General features: G+C 50.5%; 1 protein-coding gene across 1 annotated transcript; it reads right to left on the bottom strand.

Annotated features, from left to right (window-relative positions):
* Nucleotides 1-336: 336 nt before the first annotated feature.
* WNT5B (Wnt family member 5B) lies at nt 337-13,759 on the bottom strand. The gene is made up of 4 exons (XM_069490837.1): nt 13,612-13,759; nt 12,176-12,423; nt 6,404-6,696; nt 337-795 (listed from the first exon to the last, which is right to left on the bottom strand). Exons 1-4 carry the CDS (start codon nt 13,689-13,691, stop codon nt 337-339), a joined length of 1,080 nt encoding a protein of 359 aa, XP_069346938.1. The 5' UTR covers nt 13,692-13,759.
* Between the last annotated feature and the right edge of the window lie 288 nt (nt 13,760-14,047).

Raw genomic sequence — 14,047 nt, 5'->3', positions numbered from 1 at the left:
AGACAAAATCATTTCCTCCAGCCGACCACAGCCTCTCTCCCTGAGGCCACGGTGGACAGACAGTAAATATTTCCAAGTCCCTATGTCCTGAGAGTCCTCACCAGAGGGAGAGAAGCAGCCCTGTCGCCCACCCACTGGGAGTAGGGAAGCAGCAAAGTCCAATCCTCAAAGATCTCCAGCATTTCTTAAATAAGATTTTCCTTTCCATTTTCACCTTTTAATTATTTAGCATCCATCCACTCATTTATACAAATATATAATAGATTTATATAGATTTATATAATATAGACTCTCGTGAGGCAGAGTGCAGGAAGGGCCGGGGGAGCGGCCCCCCGGCTATTTACAGACATACTGGTCGACGACCTCAGTGCACTTTTTGCACTTGACAAAGCAGCACCAGTGGAACTTGCAGTGGCAGCGCTCTACCTGGACGCTCTTGAACTGGTCATAGCCACGGCCGCAGCACATGAGCTCGCAGCCGTCCATGCCCTCTGAAGTCTTGTTGCAGAGCCGGCCCTGGGTGCCCAGGGAGCCCGTGGTCTCGTTGCGCAGACAGTAGTCGGGGCTGGGGTCCACGTAGACCAGGTCCTCCGGCGTGGGCTGGTTGAAGCGGCTGTTGACCAGCTCCAGCTTGCCCCTGCGGGTGATGCGCATGGCGGCCGCGCTGTCGTACTTCTCCTTCAGCTGGTCCCCCACCTTGCGGAACTCGGCCAGCTGGAGCCAGCAGGTCTTGAGGCTGCAGGAGCCTGAGACACCGTGGCATTTGCAGGCTACGTCTGCCATCTTATACACAGCCTGTGGGGGGAGAAAGGAGGGGTAAGAAGGAGGGTCCCTGATGGGAGAGGTCCAGAGGGGGGCCACAGTGCAGAGGGGGCAGAGAGCTTGTCACATGTGTGCACAGATCTCTCCGGGACCCTCAGCTGCTCAGACTGAAAGCAAGTAAAAGGAGCAATGCAGAGAAGAAGGCTGGAGAGGCCAATGTGCACCTTGTTAATCCGCTGTGAAGATGGCATTTGAATCACTTTCGCTTTCTACTTTATTCATTTCATTCCTCAATCTCTGTTGCAATAAATGTGGCATTTTCACAGTTAGAAAAGAAAGATATTTCCATCTTGATCAAAGTTTCAAACAAATAAAAACTAACAAAATGTGTCCAGCTTTTGCATAATATGGAGCACAACTCGGAAAAAAGAATCCAGTTGTATCATAAAGCTATCACAGAAACTGCTGGCATGACCGTGCTTAGCTCACAGCTCTCCCTGGGCCTGTCAAACCCCCTGAGGCTTCGGTCCCTACTGTTCCCAGGCCACACAGTGAGAGGTGAGTGGCCGCATAACGAAGCTTCATCAGCATTTACAGCCCCTCCCCATCGCCCCATCACTGCCTGAGCTCCGCCTCCTGTCAGATCAGCAGAGGCATTAGATTCTCACAGGAGTGAAACCCTACTGTAAACTGCCCATGTGGGGGTCTAGGTTGCGGCTCCTTATGAGAATCCAATGCCTGATGGCCTGAGGTGGGATGCGAGCGCTGGAGAGCAGCTGCAAATGCGGATTATCATTGGCAGAGAAGTTTGACTGCACAATAAATGTAACGCACTTGAATCATCCCGAAACCACCACCCCCTCCCTACACCAGTCCATGGAAAAATTGTCTTCCATGAAATTGGTCCCTGGTGCCAAAAAGGTGGGGGATCTCTGCCCTAAAAATTAAATGGTCTCTTTTCCCATGTTACCATTCACTCACTAACTAGAGTCATCCAGAGCCTCACCATAGCCATCCCATTTGTAAGAAAGACCACTTTCTTTCACCCCAGCGACCCCCACACGCTGCCCTGGGAGAGGCTGGTGTGGAGGAAGAAGGGGAGGCAGGTGCAGTGGAGCAGCAAGGTGGCGGGCCTGCTGCAGGGCGAGTCACCTGGAAACAAGTCTGCCCCAGCAGTTGTAGAACCATGTAGGGTGGATTGGAACTTGAGCTATCCCCAAATCAAAATGGAAAAGCAAGAGTAGACCAGGAGGTGCTCACAGTGAGCCTTTCAGTGACAGTGTACTGCTGCACTGTGGCAAAGAACCCTGGCAGCAGGCCCAGAAGTGCAGATGGCGGGATAAAGATGCAAGCCTGCTGCACAGCATTTTCTTATGCCATGGCTATTGTCACCAACTGAGTCAGGACTCAGTTTTCAAGGGTTTCTCTTAGATTTCTTTTCAAGAGCCCCCAGATTGTGTTTTTATTCAGTCCTGGGCAGAGACCACTGCAGGTGCAAGAAACAGTGTAACCATCATCAGCTCCTATGACTACTGCCAAAATGCTTCCTGAGTTTTTTTTTTCCGGTGTAGAATTATTCCTACTATTTTATAATAGAGAAATTGAAGCTTTAGAGAGGCTCACTAATCTTCAAGGCCACCCATGAGGAAGTCAGAATGACTATCGCTTCTGCACATCTTGGGGCTTAAAAGTAGCTTAGGACAGAGAAGGAAGAAGGCTCCTCCCCAAGGTTAAGGCACCAGCACTTGGCCTGGTTGCTCCAGGCCTGAGGCAGAAAGGAATTGACACCCTATTCCAACGGGCACTTCAAAGACAGGACCTGCAATTACCCTTCGGGCCCAAATCCCCAGGTCTGAGCTGGCCCCACATTCCTCTGGAAATGGTCCTTAGTGTAGAGAGGGAAGCATTAGAACTGTGTACCTTGCTGCTTAGGGATAAGCATCTCCTGGGAGCAAACAGGGAGATTTGGGGAGGCGGAGTCAGAGCAAGACTCCACAGGGCAAAGACAAGAATTTTAGGAAAACAAACAAATCCAAGAGGAGTGTCACTGTGCTCACGGTTGAGACACCCACTCCATCCTTCCTCTACTTCAAAGACATTGTAGAAAGCGTAATATCTCTATTGTTTCATATATTACTACTGATTATATACATAAGCTCCTTTGGTAGGGGAGGGGGAAACCCCAATTTTTGGCCCATCCTGCTAACTCAAAAAGCAATAAAATGCTTTAAAAATTGTTTTAGCTCTACATCTCGCCCCCTGGCAAAGCCCTCTCTTAAGTTCCTCTTCCACTTCTGTCTAATGGTGTGTTGGGCTTGGTGACTGACAGGAATGTCACTGGGATTAGGCACCAGGCTTTTATCTGGAAAATGCTCAAAACTCTTGAGTGACAAAACAATATTAACCCACTGGTTTTGCCATCGGTGTCTAAAATGGAGCTACTAGAGGCTCTTAAAGGCCAAGAGAAACGTCAAGCAAAGTATGCCCAAGACTTACTCTGGGGCCAAGTTGTCAGATCCTGGATCATCTGTTTAAAAAAAAAAAAAAAAAAAATCTAGTGCTTTGAAACACTAGCCCAGGGCACCTTCCAGCCCCGCCGCCAGTCAGTGCTTCCTGAAGAGCTTTTGTGTAGGTGTGACCAGGCAGCGGCCCAGTACCTTTGGCCTCAGATGGTGATTGATGGCCCAGGCCTGTTCCTTGGAGAAGGGATGAAAAATAGAGGGACAGGAATTCCCAACCTGGAGCAGACAGAGGCAAAGGGAGAGAGATAAAGGGCTGCGGGGAAAGAAGAAGCATGGGGTCTGCAGGCGGCGAGGGAAGGTGTGCAGCAGGAACTGGGGGGAGGGGAAGAGGGACCTAGATAAGGCCCAGCACAAACAAACAAACCATCAGGGGCCATAAAGCCAGGAGCCAGCAGGCGGGGTCAAGACTGCCAGGGAAGAGGAAAAGCTAATGTGTCTGCTCCTCTCCCTCCAGGGCGCGAGGCCCCCTTGTCACAGGGAGAGCAGAGCCAGCAAGCACCTCCGTGCATTTGACCTCTGCTGGGAGCAACGTGGGCCTTCTCTCCAGGAAGCAGCAAGGGTTGGCACAAAGAGGTCGAGAGCGCCATCCCTGTCCTCAGGAGCCCACAGCCAACATGGTACAAGCAGGGTAAGAAAGAGCTTGAGAATAGCACCGAATGGTCTAATCAAGTACAGGTGCCAGGTGCGAGAGGCACTACTGGCCATAGGGAATGGGGAAGATTCTAAGGAGTAGGTTTTATTTGAACTAGGATCTTGAAAAATGAATAGAATGTGGGCATTCAAGACATAAAGTGAAGATTTTCACTGATCTCTCTCTGCTCCGCAGGGTTAGACACCCAAAGGTTCAGGCAAATGGACTGCCCAAAGACAGGAAAGCTTGCAAGCCTGGGGCAGCTCCACAGATGCCCCCGGAGACGTCCTCTGAGATGGCTCTGATCTCTCTGCCCTGGTTTATTCCACAGTAACCGCAGATTAGAGCCATGGCCAGAACTCCTAACATCACCCTCTACACACACCCATTTCTGACTGAACAGAACTCGCCCCTGGTGGAGGATGCGTAAGGAAGACACTGGGCAAAGAACCAATTCTAATGTCTCCTTGATGTTCCAGGACTGATGAGACTAAATGCACACGGGTGTGCCATGCTCTATCAGGCCACTATTCCAAGATCCCGATTCCTAAGAAAGACATTTCTTTGATATGTGCTCCTATAAAACATGAGTTCATATTAAAACATTTTGTTTTAAAAAATTTTGATATATAAAAACACCTTTTTAGAAATATGTCCATATCCTGTTACTGAATCACTAGTGAACCAACATTAAACTTTTGAGAAATCGCCATTCTCATTTTTTAATTAGTTCGTCTTTGGCCTCATGAAAGGCCTCACCCAGGGCCAGCTGGCCTGACACTGACCTGAGTGGGGACAACACTCCAAGAAGGAAGTCTGTGTTGTTTCCTGAGAGGTCCTTTGCCAGCAGAAAGTTCCTCCCGCCCCCAGACCTCAGAACTTTCTAAGGGGAAACCTGGGTGCACACCCACACTGCCCTTCCACCCCTGCCGCTGGCTATGCTGAACCGGCAATGGCAGAGCTCCCTGTGGGGCTGGCCCTCCAAGTTCCCTGTGGCCGAGGCAGACCGTAGGAAAGAGGAGGCCACACCTGTGCTCAGAGGGGAGGGGTCTTCACGGAGGAGGTGCAGGCAGAGAAGGCGCACATCCGCAGCATGCCTTCCAGGGAAACCTGACGCCGTTGCCCAGGTGAGCTCTGTGCACACAGTGAACCAGGCTCACCCCAACACCTATATTTTAGTTTCCACTGACATTAGGGCTTAGAAGATGGTCACATCTTACGTGAGATTGGTGAGACTGTTTGCTTGAGGCTTAAAACGATGGTTGTCTTTTCACATTTCCACTCATGTTTGAAAACTCCTAGCCTAGAAATGTGCTTGCCATTAATGCCTGAATGTGTTTTTGGCTGGGTTTCTGGATATGTACGATAGCAGCTCTTAAAAGTCAGTTCTGGTTTCACCTGAGTCTTTAACAAATCATAAACCCTAGGCTGAAACTTCCAATCGTCTTATCTGTTCCAGTTGCAAAGGAGGGGCAGTCATGACAAGAACTCTACTCCACATGTCTGGAATTCTGACCCGAACAATGCATCTAAATCCTATAGGGACAGATGTCCTGTGAAGTAATAAATAAGGTTTAAGAAGTGACAATCAGGCCGGGCGTGGTGGCTCACGCCTGTAATCCTAGCACTCTGGGAGGCCGAGGCGGGTGGATCACTCGAGGTCAGGAGTTCGAGACCAGCCTGGGCAAGAGTGAGACCCCCATCTCTACTAAAAATAGAAAGAAATCATCTGGCCAACTAAAAATATATATAGAAAAACTTAGCCGGGCATGGTGGCGCATGCCTGTAGTCCCAGCTACTCAGGAGGCTGAGGCAGGAGGATCGCTTAAGCCCAGGAGTTTGAGGTTGCTGTGAGCTAGGTTGATGCCACGGCACTCACTCTAGCCCAGGCAACAGAGCAAGATTCTGTCTCAAAAAAAAAAAAAAAAAAAAAGAAGTGACAATCAGTCCTGGCGAGGTAGTTTATGGCCATAATCCTAGCATTCTGGGAAGTTGAGGTGGGAGGATCGCTTGAACTCAGGAGTTCTAGACCAGCCTGAGCAAGAGCAAGACCATCTCTAAAACAGAAAAATTATCCAGGCATGGTGGTGCCCGCCTGTAGTCCCAGCCACTCGAGAGGCTGAGGTGGGAGGATCACTTGAGCCCAGGAGTCAGAGGTTGCTGTGAGCTATGGTGACACCACTGTGACAGAGTGAGATTCTGTCTCAAAAAAAAAAAAAAAAAAAAAAGACAATCACATGTGCCCATTGGGAAATGGGGCATTTTCAAAGGGATTTGTTCAATAACGTAAGCATCTAGGTCAGCAACCGTAGGTAAGAATCTTCAGGGTCCCATGAACTGGCTTTCTTGACCCATTGATCTACAATGTGCAGGGAGGGAGGAAGCAGGGGGAGGGGAGGGGAGGGGAGGGAGGGGGCGGGAGGGGGAGGGGAGGGGGCGGGAGGGGAGCGGAGGGGACGGGAGGGAGGGGGCGGGAGGTCCATCTTACCCTTCGACCGGCCTCGTTGTTCTGCAAGTTCATGAGCACTCTGCCCTGCTCCTCCGATCCCTTGGCAAAGTTCTTCTCCCGCTCCCGGGCATCCACAAACTCCTTAGCAAAGCGGTAGCCGTACTCCACATTGTCCCCACAGCCACCCCACAGCCAGTCCCGGGGCAGGTCCTTGGGCCGCGCGGCGCGGCTGCAGCCGCAGGTGGACAGCTCGCCCTCGCGGCAGGCGCGGCTGATGGCGTTGACCACGCCCGCGGCGCTCACGGCGTAGGTGAAGGCGGTCTCGCGGCTGCCTGCGGAGGACAGCGACAGGTAGCCGGCGACTCCCGCCCGGGCAGCCCCGGCCTCCTCCCCGCCTCCTCCTGGCTGTCCCTGCAGCGCTGCTGTGACACTGCGGGGCCACAGCTCAAGCCTCATTATCAAGGGCTGAAACTCGCCTGGTGCTTCTACCCCGTGGCCCAGCTCTACCCTATGAGACCACACAGAATAAAACGAATCGCTCAGCCGTGGCCTGCACTAATACCCCCTGCAGAGGTCTACACGGCCTGTGGATTCCCAGGAGGGAGACGCCTGGGGGCGGGGAAAGTGGGTATTTAGACACTTACACAACACGTGAGACTGACAGGAGACGCAGGGGACATCATGGGATCAATAGCAGGACTCTGTGTCCTGGCAAAAATTCCTTTTTCACCACCCTATGAGCTACACATTTGTCTTTTTTTGTTGCCGCCATTATCTAACTAGATAGAGCACAGACCAAGAGACGAAAGTCAACTAGGATGACAATGTCCAGAAGAATCCAAACTGTCTCCCTCTCTGTCCTGTAAGAGCCACTCAGTCCCCTAAAGCCAAGAGCACCAGGACCACATCTATGGTACCTGCAACTTCAAACACTCAGCACTGTTCTCCTAGATATCCAGAGCATTTTCCAGTAGAAAATCCCAACTGCGCTCCTCATTATTACTTTAGTGAACCACTTAAAAACCCATATGATGTATGTTCTACTTCAATAAAATGTCTATAAAAAATACACAGATACCAGAGAAATGCAAACCAAAATCACAAGAAAATACCACTTCGCATCTACTAAGATGACTATAATCAAAAAGATAGGTAATAGCCAGGGGCGGTGGCTCACACCTGTAATCCCAGCTACTCAGGAGTCTGAGGAGGGAGGATCGCTTGAGGCCAGGAGTTCAAGACCAGCCCGGCAACATAGTGAGACCCTGTCTCTAAAAAAAATTTTTTTAAATTAGCGAGGCATGGTGGCATGCACCTGAGGTGGGAGGATCTTTAGAGCCCAGGAGTTGGAGGCTGCAGTGAGCTATGATCACGCCACCATGCTCCAGCCTGAGCAACAGAGGGAAACCCTGTCTCAAACAAAACAAAACAAAACACAGTAATAATAAGTTGGTGAAGATATGGAAAAACTGGAACCTTCCTGTACTGTTGGCAGGAACGTTAAACGGTGTAGCTGCTTTGGAAAACAGTCTGGCAATTCTGCAAAAGGTTAAATATAGTTACCACATGACCCAGTAGTCCCACTCCTAAAAATATAGGCACATCTTCTTGTTTTAGTGCACTTCACTTTATTGTGCTTTGCAGATATTGCTTTTTTTTTTTTTTTTTTTTTTTACAAAATGAAGTTTGTGGCAATTCTGTGTGGAGCATGTCTACCGGTGCCATTTTTCCAACAGCATGTGCTCACTTTGTATCTGTGTCAGCATTTTTTAGCAATAAAGTATTTTTAATTAAGGTATGTACATTATTTTTTAGATATAATGCTATGGCACACTTTATGGTATAATGTAAACATAACTTTTCTATGCACTGGGAAGCCAAAAAAATCCACGTGACTAGCTTTGTTGTGAGAGTCACTTTGTTGCTGTGGTCTGGAACCGAACCCACAGTATCTCTGAGACATGCCTGTGTGCCGACAGGAATGAAAACACGTCCACACAAAAAACCCCTCATGAATGCTCACTGCAGCATTATTCGTGATAGCCAAAAAGTGGAAACAACACTACTGTCCATCAATGGATAAATGAGATGTGGTATTAGCCATGCAATGGAATATTATTCAGCCACAAAGGGAATAAAGTACTGACATATGCCACAGTATGGACGAGCCTTTAAATCACTATGCTAAGTAAAAGGAGCCAGTCACCAAGGCCACATATTGTATGATCTCATTTATATGAAATGTCAGTATAGGCAAATACTTAGAGACAGAAAGATTAGCGGTTGCCTAGGGTTGGAGGTTGGGGGATGGAGCGAGACAGCTAATGGGTGTGCCTTTCTCTATGGGGTAATGAGAATGTTCTGGAATTAAATAGTGGTGATGGTTGCACAACCCTGTGAGGATACTAAAAGCCACTGAATTGCACACTTTAAATTGGTGAATTGTATGGTACATGAATTATATATCTCAAAAAAGCTGTTATAAGAAATAATAAATAATATTCATAAGGACTCAGATATGGAGAGAAGAGAGTGGTTCTTGGCAGGAAACAGATTCAATCCTCATCTCAGAGATCAAACCAGGCAGAACCTTCTGCCCCCTCTTTCCTCCTCTCCCGAGTCTCCCCGGTCAGAGGTAGACACCCCACAGGCCTGTCCTGGCCGTGGAGGGGGGAGCAGTCTGCAGTCCACTGTGGGTCTAGAGTGACCTCCCACCTTGCCCCGCCTCTGGATTGTCTAGGCACAGCACAGCGTGATTTGCAACCAGAGCACCCTGGGTGAGTCAGTTTTTCTCAATTAACCAGTGGTCGGCTTCTGGGCAGTTGTGAAACAGGAACAGCCCAAGAAAAACCTGAAAGATGGCAGGAGGTTACACCGGTGATTCAGCCAACAGCACGTGCTTGACATTTGTGTCGGTGCTGAACCACACCAGAGCCAAGGGCAGTGAGGCTGTGACAGCGAGGCTGTGACAGGGCCTGCATGGTAAGATGGCCAAGCGGGCCCTCAGGAAGGAGTGCTGGGCCCCACTGGGAGGAACTCATCTTTCTAAAACGTAGCTTCCACCCTGACGCGGCACCCGGGAAGAAGACGGAGGCTGTGAGGTGGCAGCCCAGAGCCAGGCTGTGTCCCCTGGGAGTATTCCTTTCCCAGCACCCTAGAAAAGCGGCTAGGTTTTTAAGGCAACACATTCCGTCTTTTTCAAATGACTCTAATCACCGGAATGTTCTTTCTTAGACAAGCTGAAGTATGCCTCCCTGTGACTCCCTCCCGCTGCAGCTGCACAGTGATCCCTTTTCCATTCGACAGCTTTTCAGTGTTTGAAAACAACTAAGCAGCCTTTTACATTTTCTCCTTTCCAAGCTACATATGTCTGATTTCTTTCCACCATGCTTTAGCAAACATGCTTTTCAGAGTTGAACCAGCCCTCTCAGAATTGCCTTTTAAAATGATGTACCTGCAGCTAAACATGATACAGCAGATATTGTGTACTCCGGTTTGGGACCCAGATTTGTCCCCAGGTGGATTAGCTGTCTCTTGCAGTCACTCTGCCTGCCTCTTCTGGTCAGGGCTGCATTAGATGCCTAGTGTGGGTAGCTCTGGCTTCACGGGGCAGCGTTTGGACCCTCTAGTGAGCCTGCGAGTGCAGATTACTATTGCTAGAGGTGCCTCAGGCCCCACAATGGGTAAGCAATGCGGAGGCCTATCTGTGTGCGCAACAGTCCAGAGTTGAAACTTAAGCCATCTCAAGGATAAAAGGCTAAGAACAGCCACGGAGCTACTCGGGAGACTTGCATCTTCGCCCTACAAAGAGACAGCAGAATGACATCATGCCCTCTCTGTTCCATAGTAGCCCAACGACCAGGAAGGTGTCTCTCTGCTCCCTAGGTGGAGGCTGGGTGACACACCCTTAGTTCCTCTGAGCTGCTCTGCTGCCCTCTGGCGACAGACTTTGCAGTAGCTTCCAAGAAGAAAGGAAGCTTTGGAAGGCAGACATAAGAGTACCATGGCCGGCAGGGTGGCTCATGCCTGTAGCCCTAGCCCTCTGGGAGGCAGAGGCAGGAGGATCAGGAGTTCAAGATCAGCCTGAGCAAGAGCGAGCGAGCCCCATCTCTGCTAAAAATAGAAACAATTAGCCAGGCACAGTGCAAGCACCTGTAGTCCCAGCTACTAGGGAGGCTGCGGGAGGAGGATCCCTTGAGCCCAGGAACAGCACTCTAGCTGGGGAGACAGAGCAAGACCCTGTCTCAAAAAAAAAAAAAAAAAAAAAAGAAAAGAAAACAAAAGTAAGAGGATTTGCCAGGAGCTACTCAGGGCCCAGAGGGCCAAAGGGAGGACAGATGCCCAGGTAGCATAAGCCCCTCAGGGAAGCTACAAAAAGGACCAGGGAAAATTAGGCAAACAGAAGGGTTCCATTCTGGCCCAGAATGGGCTGCAGAGATATGTGCTCTCTTTGATGGGCCTGCTTTGCCGAGTCATTCCGCTATGCAACTCTGAACCCAGCAGAGTTTCTATTCCTGCCAACCCCTTTCTTTCCTAAAGCCTCATTCACACAAAATGACACATAAAAAGGATCTAGCCAATGTCCGGCATACACTGGGTCCCCCATAAACATTAGCTCCCTTGGAGTGAGGAGAGGGAGCCTCCCTCCACAGCTGGGTCATCCTGGTTTCCTCACCCAGAACACAGGCAGGAAGTGCTGCTGACTGAGACTTTTCTCCAGGAGGAAGGGACAAATACCAATGGATTCGTGAATCAATCCTAGTAAGCCCCCAAGTCCACTGTTTGGGGAAAGGTGCCCCCTAAGGCTGTCACAGGAACACATGAGCATTGCTTCTGTGTACCTTGTGCTGATCCCGAAGGAAGCCACGCACCGTGGTTCAGTGTGCTTCCCCCAGCTCTACCTCTCAATATGGGCAGAGCGTGTAGGGAAAGAGGTCTGGAGGAAGTGGGAGGGGGAGAAAGGCGGAGCCTCAAATCTCCAACTCCCCTACTCCCCTGCCAGGCTAAAGGAATTCTCTGGGAAAACCCCAGCCTCAGGTAACTCCAGAATGTGGCCTTTTCAGGGGAACTGTTCTGGGAGACAGGACCAATAGAGTGTTCTAACACCTTCCTTTTATGGCCCTGGGGATAAGACCCAGTAGAATAGGGCCGGATTTCTCAATTTCTTGCCAGGGAGGGGAGGATTGCATTTCAAAAGGCCCTACAACAATTAGACCTTAGATCACACCTCCATCTAAGCAATAGGGCAGCCAAAGAACCCTGGCCAGCTTGGGAGAGGGGAAGGGACAGGAATCCAGGGGGATGAGCCCTCTCCCTCTCATCTTTGTCTTTGGTCTGACCCCTTCCCCCCCTTCACACACATCCCCTTTCAAATGAAAAAGCCAGGGCTGGGTCTGGTCGGGTTATTGACAGCTATCACCAGTTTGGCCCCTCGTTTCCATCTCTCTTTCAAGGCTCCAAGTAGAAGAGGCAAAAATCCTATAGACATTCAGTACTGCAATTGTTGGTTCCCTACCCCAGGCTCTAAAACAAACAAACCAACCCCAACCAACCAAATGAAAAAACCCGAACAGGAGGTGCTAGTTGCACAGAGAGACACAGGCAGTGGTGGTGGGCTGGTTTCCTAATCCTCTCTAACTCAACTCAGATGTTCTGCCCCCGCCCAGAAAGAGTCACTAACAGCCTGCCCCGGGGTGATTCAAGGGTTCTCCCGGACCCTGCCTCCGAGTGCCTCTCCCCCGTCTTGCACACTGCTGCCAAGCAAGCTGAGCACAGCTCCTTTGCCCAGGCCCCACTGGCCTGGCCTCTTACCTATCTGCATGACTCTGCCAAAGACAGATGTGTTGTCCACCGTGCTGCAGTTCCACCGCCTCTGCCGGAACTGGTACTGGCACTCCTTGATGCCCGTCTTGGCTCCCTCCCCTATGTAGGCCATGTGCTCCTGGTACAGCTGGCACAGCTTTCTCTGGCCAGGGGAGAGCCCAGGAAGCTGACTGCACACAGGCTGGGCACCGATGATAAACATCTCGGGTCTCTGCACCGGGCTCATAGCTAATGACCTAGGACAGCAATGCAGAAAAGGGGAAAGCAGCCGGCGGGTGAGTGCAGGCCTGTGTGCAGCATTACAACATTCAATCGACACATTTACCGAGTGCTGGGCTGGGGACAAGGCCCTGGACTAAGGACTTGGAAAGGAATATTAGTAAAACAGAGTGCCTCCTTCAAAGGACAAACTGAGGGAAACTGAGGCACTACCACAAATGACATGTGAGATGCCAGATACCTAGGGGAGACTGGCGCTTCTGGATCCATGGAGATCCGACAGGGAGCTCTTACAGCTGAGGAGAAGCCTTTATAAGGGGACGGCCAGAATTTGACCCGGTCTTAAGGGTCTTAAGGATGGGCGCAGGCAGAGGAGACAGAGGCAGGGCAGGGGGCAAAGAGAGCCAATGCTCAGCAGGAGAGCACTGCCCTACTCAAGGAGTTGGAGGGATTAGTTTAGTTTAGCCTGAGTACAGGATATGTGCTGGGAAGCAATCAGCCCCTTTAAGTGGAACTTCCCTCAGGCCTTAAAACAGGACCCAGTTTACATACCTCACAATATAGTCTCATGTCTCCACTGCCACGCCTCCCCTCCCCCGCCCTGCATCAGTTTGGGGGTCTCCCTTTTGCTCATCATCTGCCAGTCATATACAGTGTCCAGTCCAATGAGAAGGCTGTGGATTTGCCATCTAAGTAGAAATGTGAGCAGGGCACAGACCATGCAAGATTGGTGGCAATCGCCTGCCATTGCCATTGACTTAACAGTGACAATAGCCTTAAAGACACAAGAAGAAAGCCAGACACGGTCCTGCAAATCCCTCATCCGGTCTTCAGACTTGTAATATAGGAACTCTACTCTCCCTGTGCCTGCCAGCAAAAAACCCCCCAAAATCCAACTACTGGGTATCAATATTCTTGTCGACCCAACAGCAAGAATTCATGGGGATGGAGGAAGGTCCAGGGAAAGGGAATATGGACAGGATCAGAGAAAAAAACAACTGAGCTGATCCTTTATCCTCAGGGAACCCTTACCTCTGGGGGCAGGGGAGGGCATGCTGTCCTAGTTTTAGTTTCCGTGGGATAAAAGAGGTCCTTAGCATTCCTATGGATGAGACATGGTCATGACACATGGTATCCTTTCTCCACAGCTCAACTACCGAAGGGGGCCTTAGGATGTGGAAGCAAGACTTGAGCCCCCCACTCACCACCAGGAGCTGGCGTCTGTCAGAAGCTGAGCCCAGCTGGAGAGCAGAGCGGCCGTGAACAGCAGCAGCAGGCTGGGCATGGTCGGCCTCAGCCCTCCCCAGTGCCCTGGTCCTGGCAGCTTCCAGAATGGGGCTCCCTGGAGAAGACAGAAGGGAAGGGAGGATCAGTGTGGAAATGCAACAGATAAGGGAACTAGGAGAGTGGGCGGGGAGCACAGGAGGGGCTCTGGGGTGGACCTAGAGTCAAGTTCTGCTCCCGGCAAAGAAATTCCGCCTCTTCCCAGCCTCCATCCCCTACTGCTTATCTTCTCACCCTAGGACTTTCATGTCCCCTACCCCAAACTGTGGGAACCCTATGCAGGGCCTAATTACCAGGGAAACAATGAGCTGAGAAACCAGAAAAGAGAAATGAAGGATCATTTCAAGAACAGAGCGT

This window comes from Eulemur rufifrons, chromosome 16 (assembly GCF_041146395.1).
Source record: "Eulemur rufifrons isolate Redbay chromosome 16, OSU_ERuf_1, whole genome shotgun sequence".
Classification (NCBI taxonomy): domain Eukaryota; kingdom Metazoa; phylum Chordata; class Mammalia; order Primates; family Lemuridae; genus Eulemur; species Eulemur rufifrons.
The sequence above is the reverse complement of the archived record's forward strand: the minus strand, read 5'-3'. Positions and strand labels throughout refer to the sequence as shown.

What these genes read in the sequence shown, in the direction of transcription:
- WNT5B (XM_069490837.1), bottom strand. Translation starts at nt 13,691, where the DNA reads ATGCCCAGCCTGCTGCTGCTGTTCACGGCCGCTCTGCTCTCCAGCTGG. An exon ending in ACAGACGCCAGCTCCTGGTG is followed by an intron (nt 12,424 to 13,611) that starts GTGAGTGGGGGG and finishes TTGCTGTCCTAG; the next exon opens with GTCATTAGCTATGAGCCCGG. An exon ending in ACAACGAGGCCGGTCGAAGG is followed by an intron (nt 796 to 6,403) that starts GTAAGATGGACC and finishes CTCCCCCCACAG; the next exon opens with GCTGTGTATAAGATGGCAGA.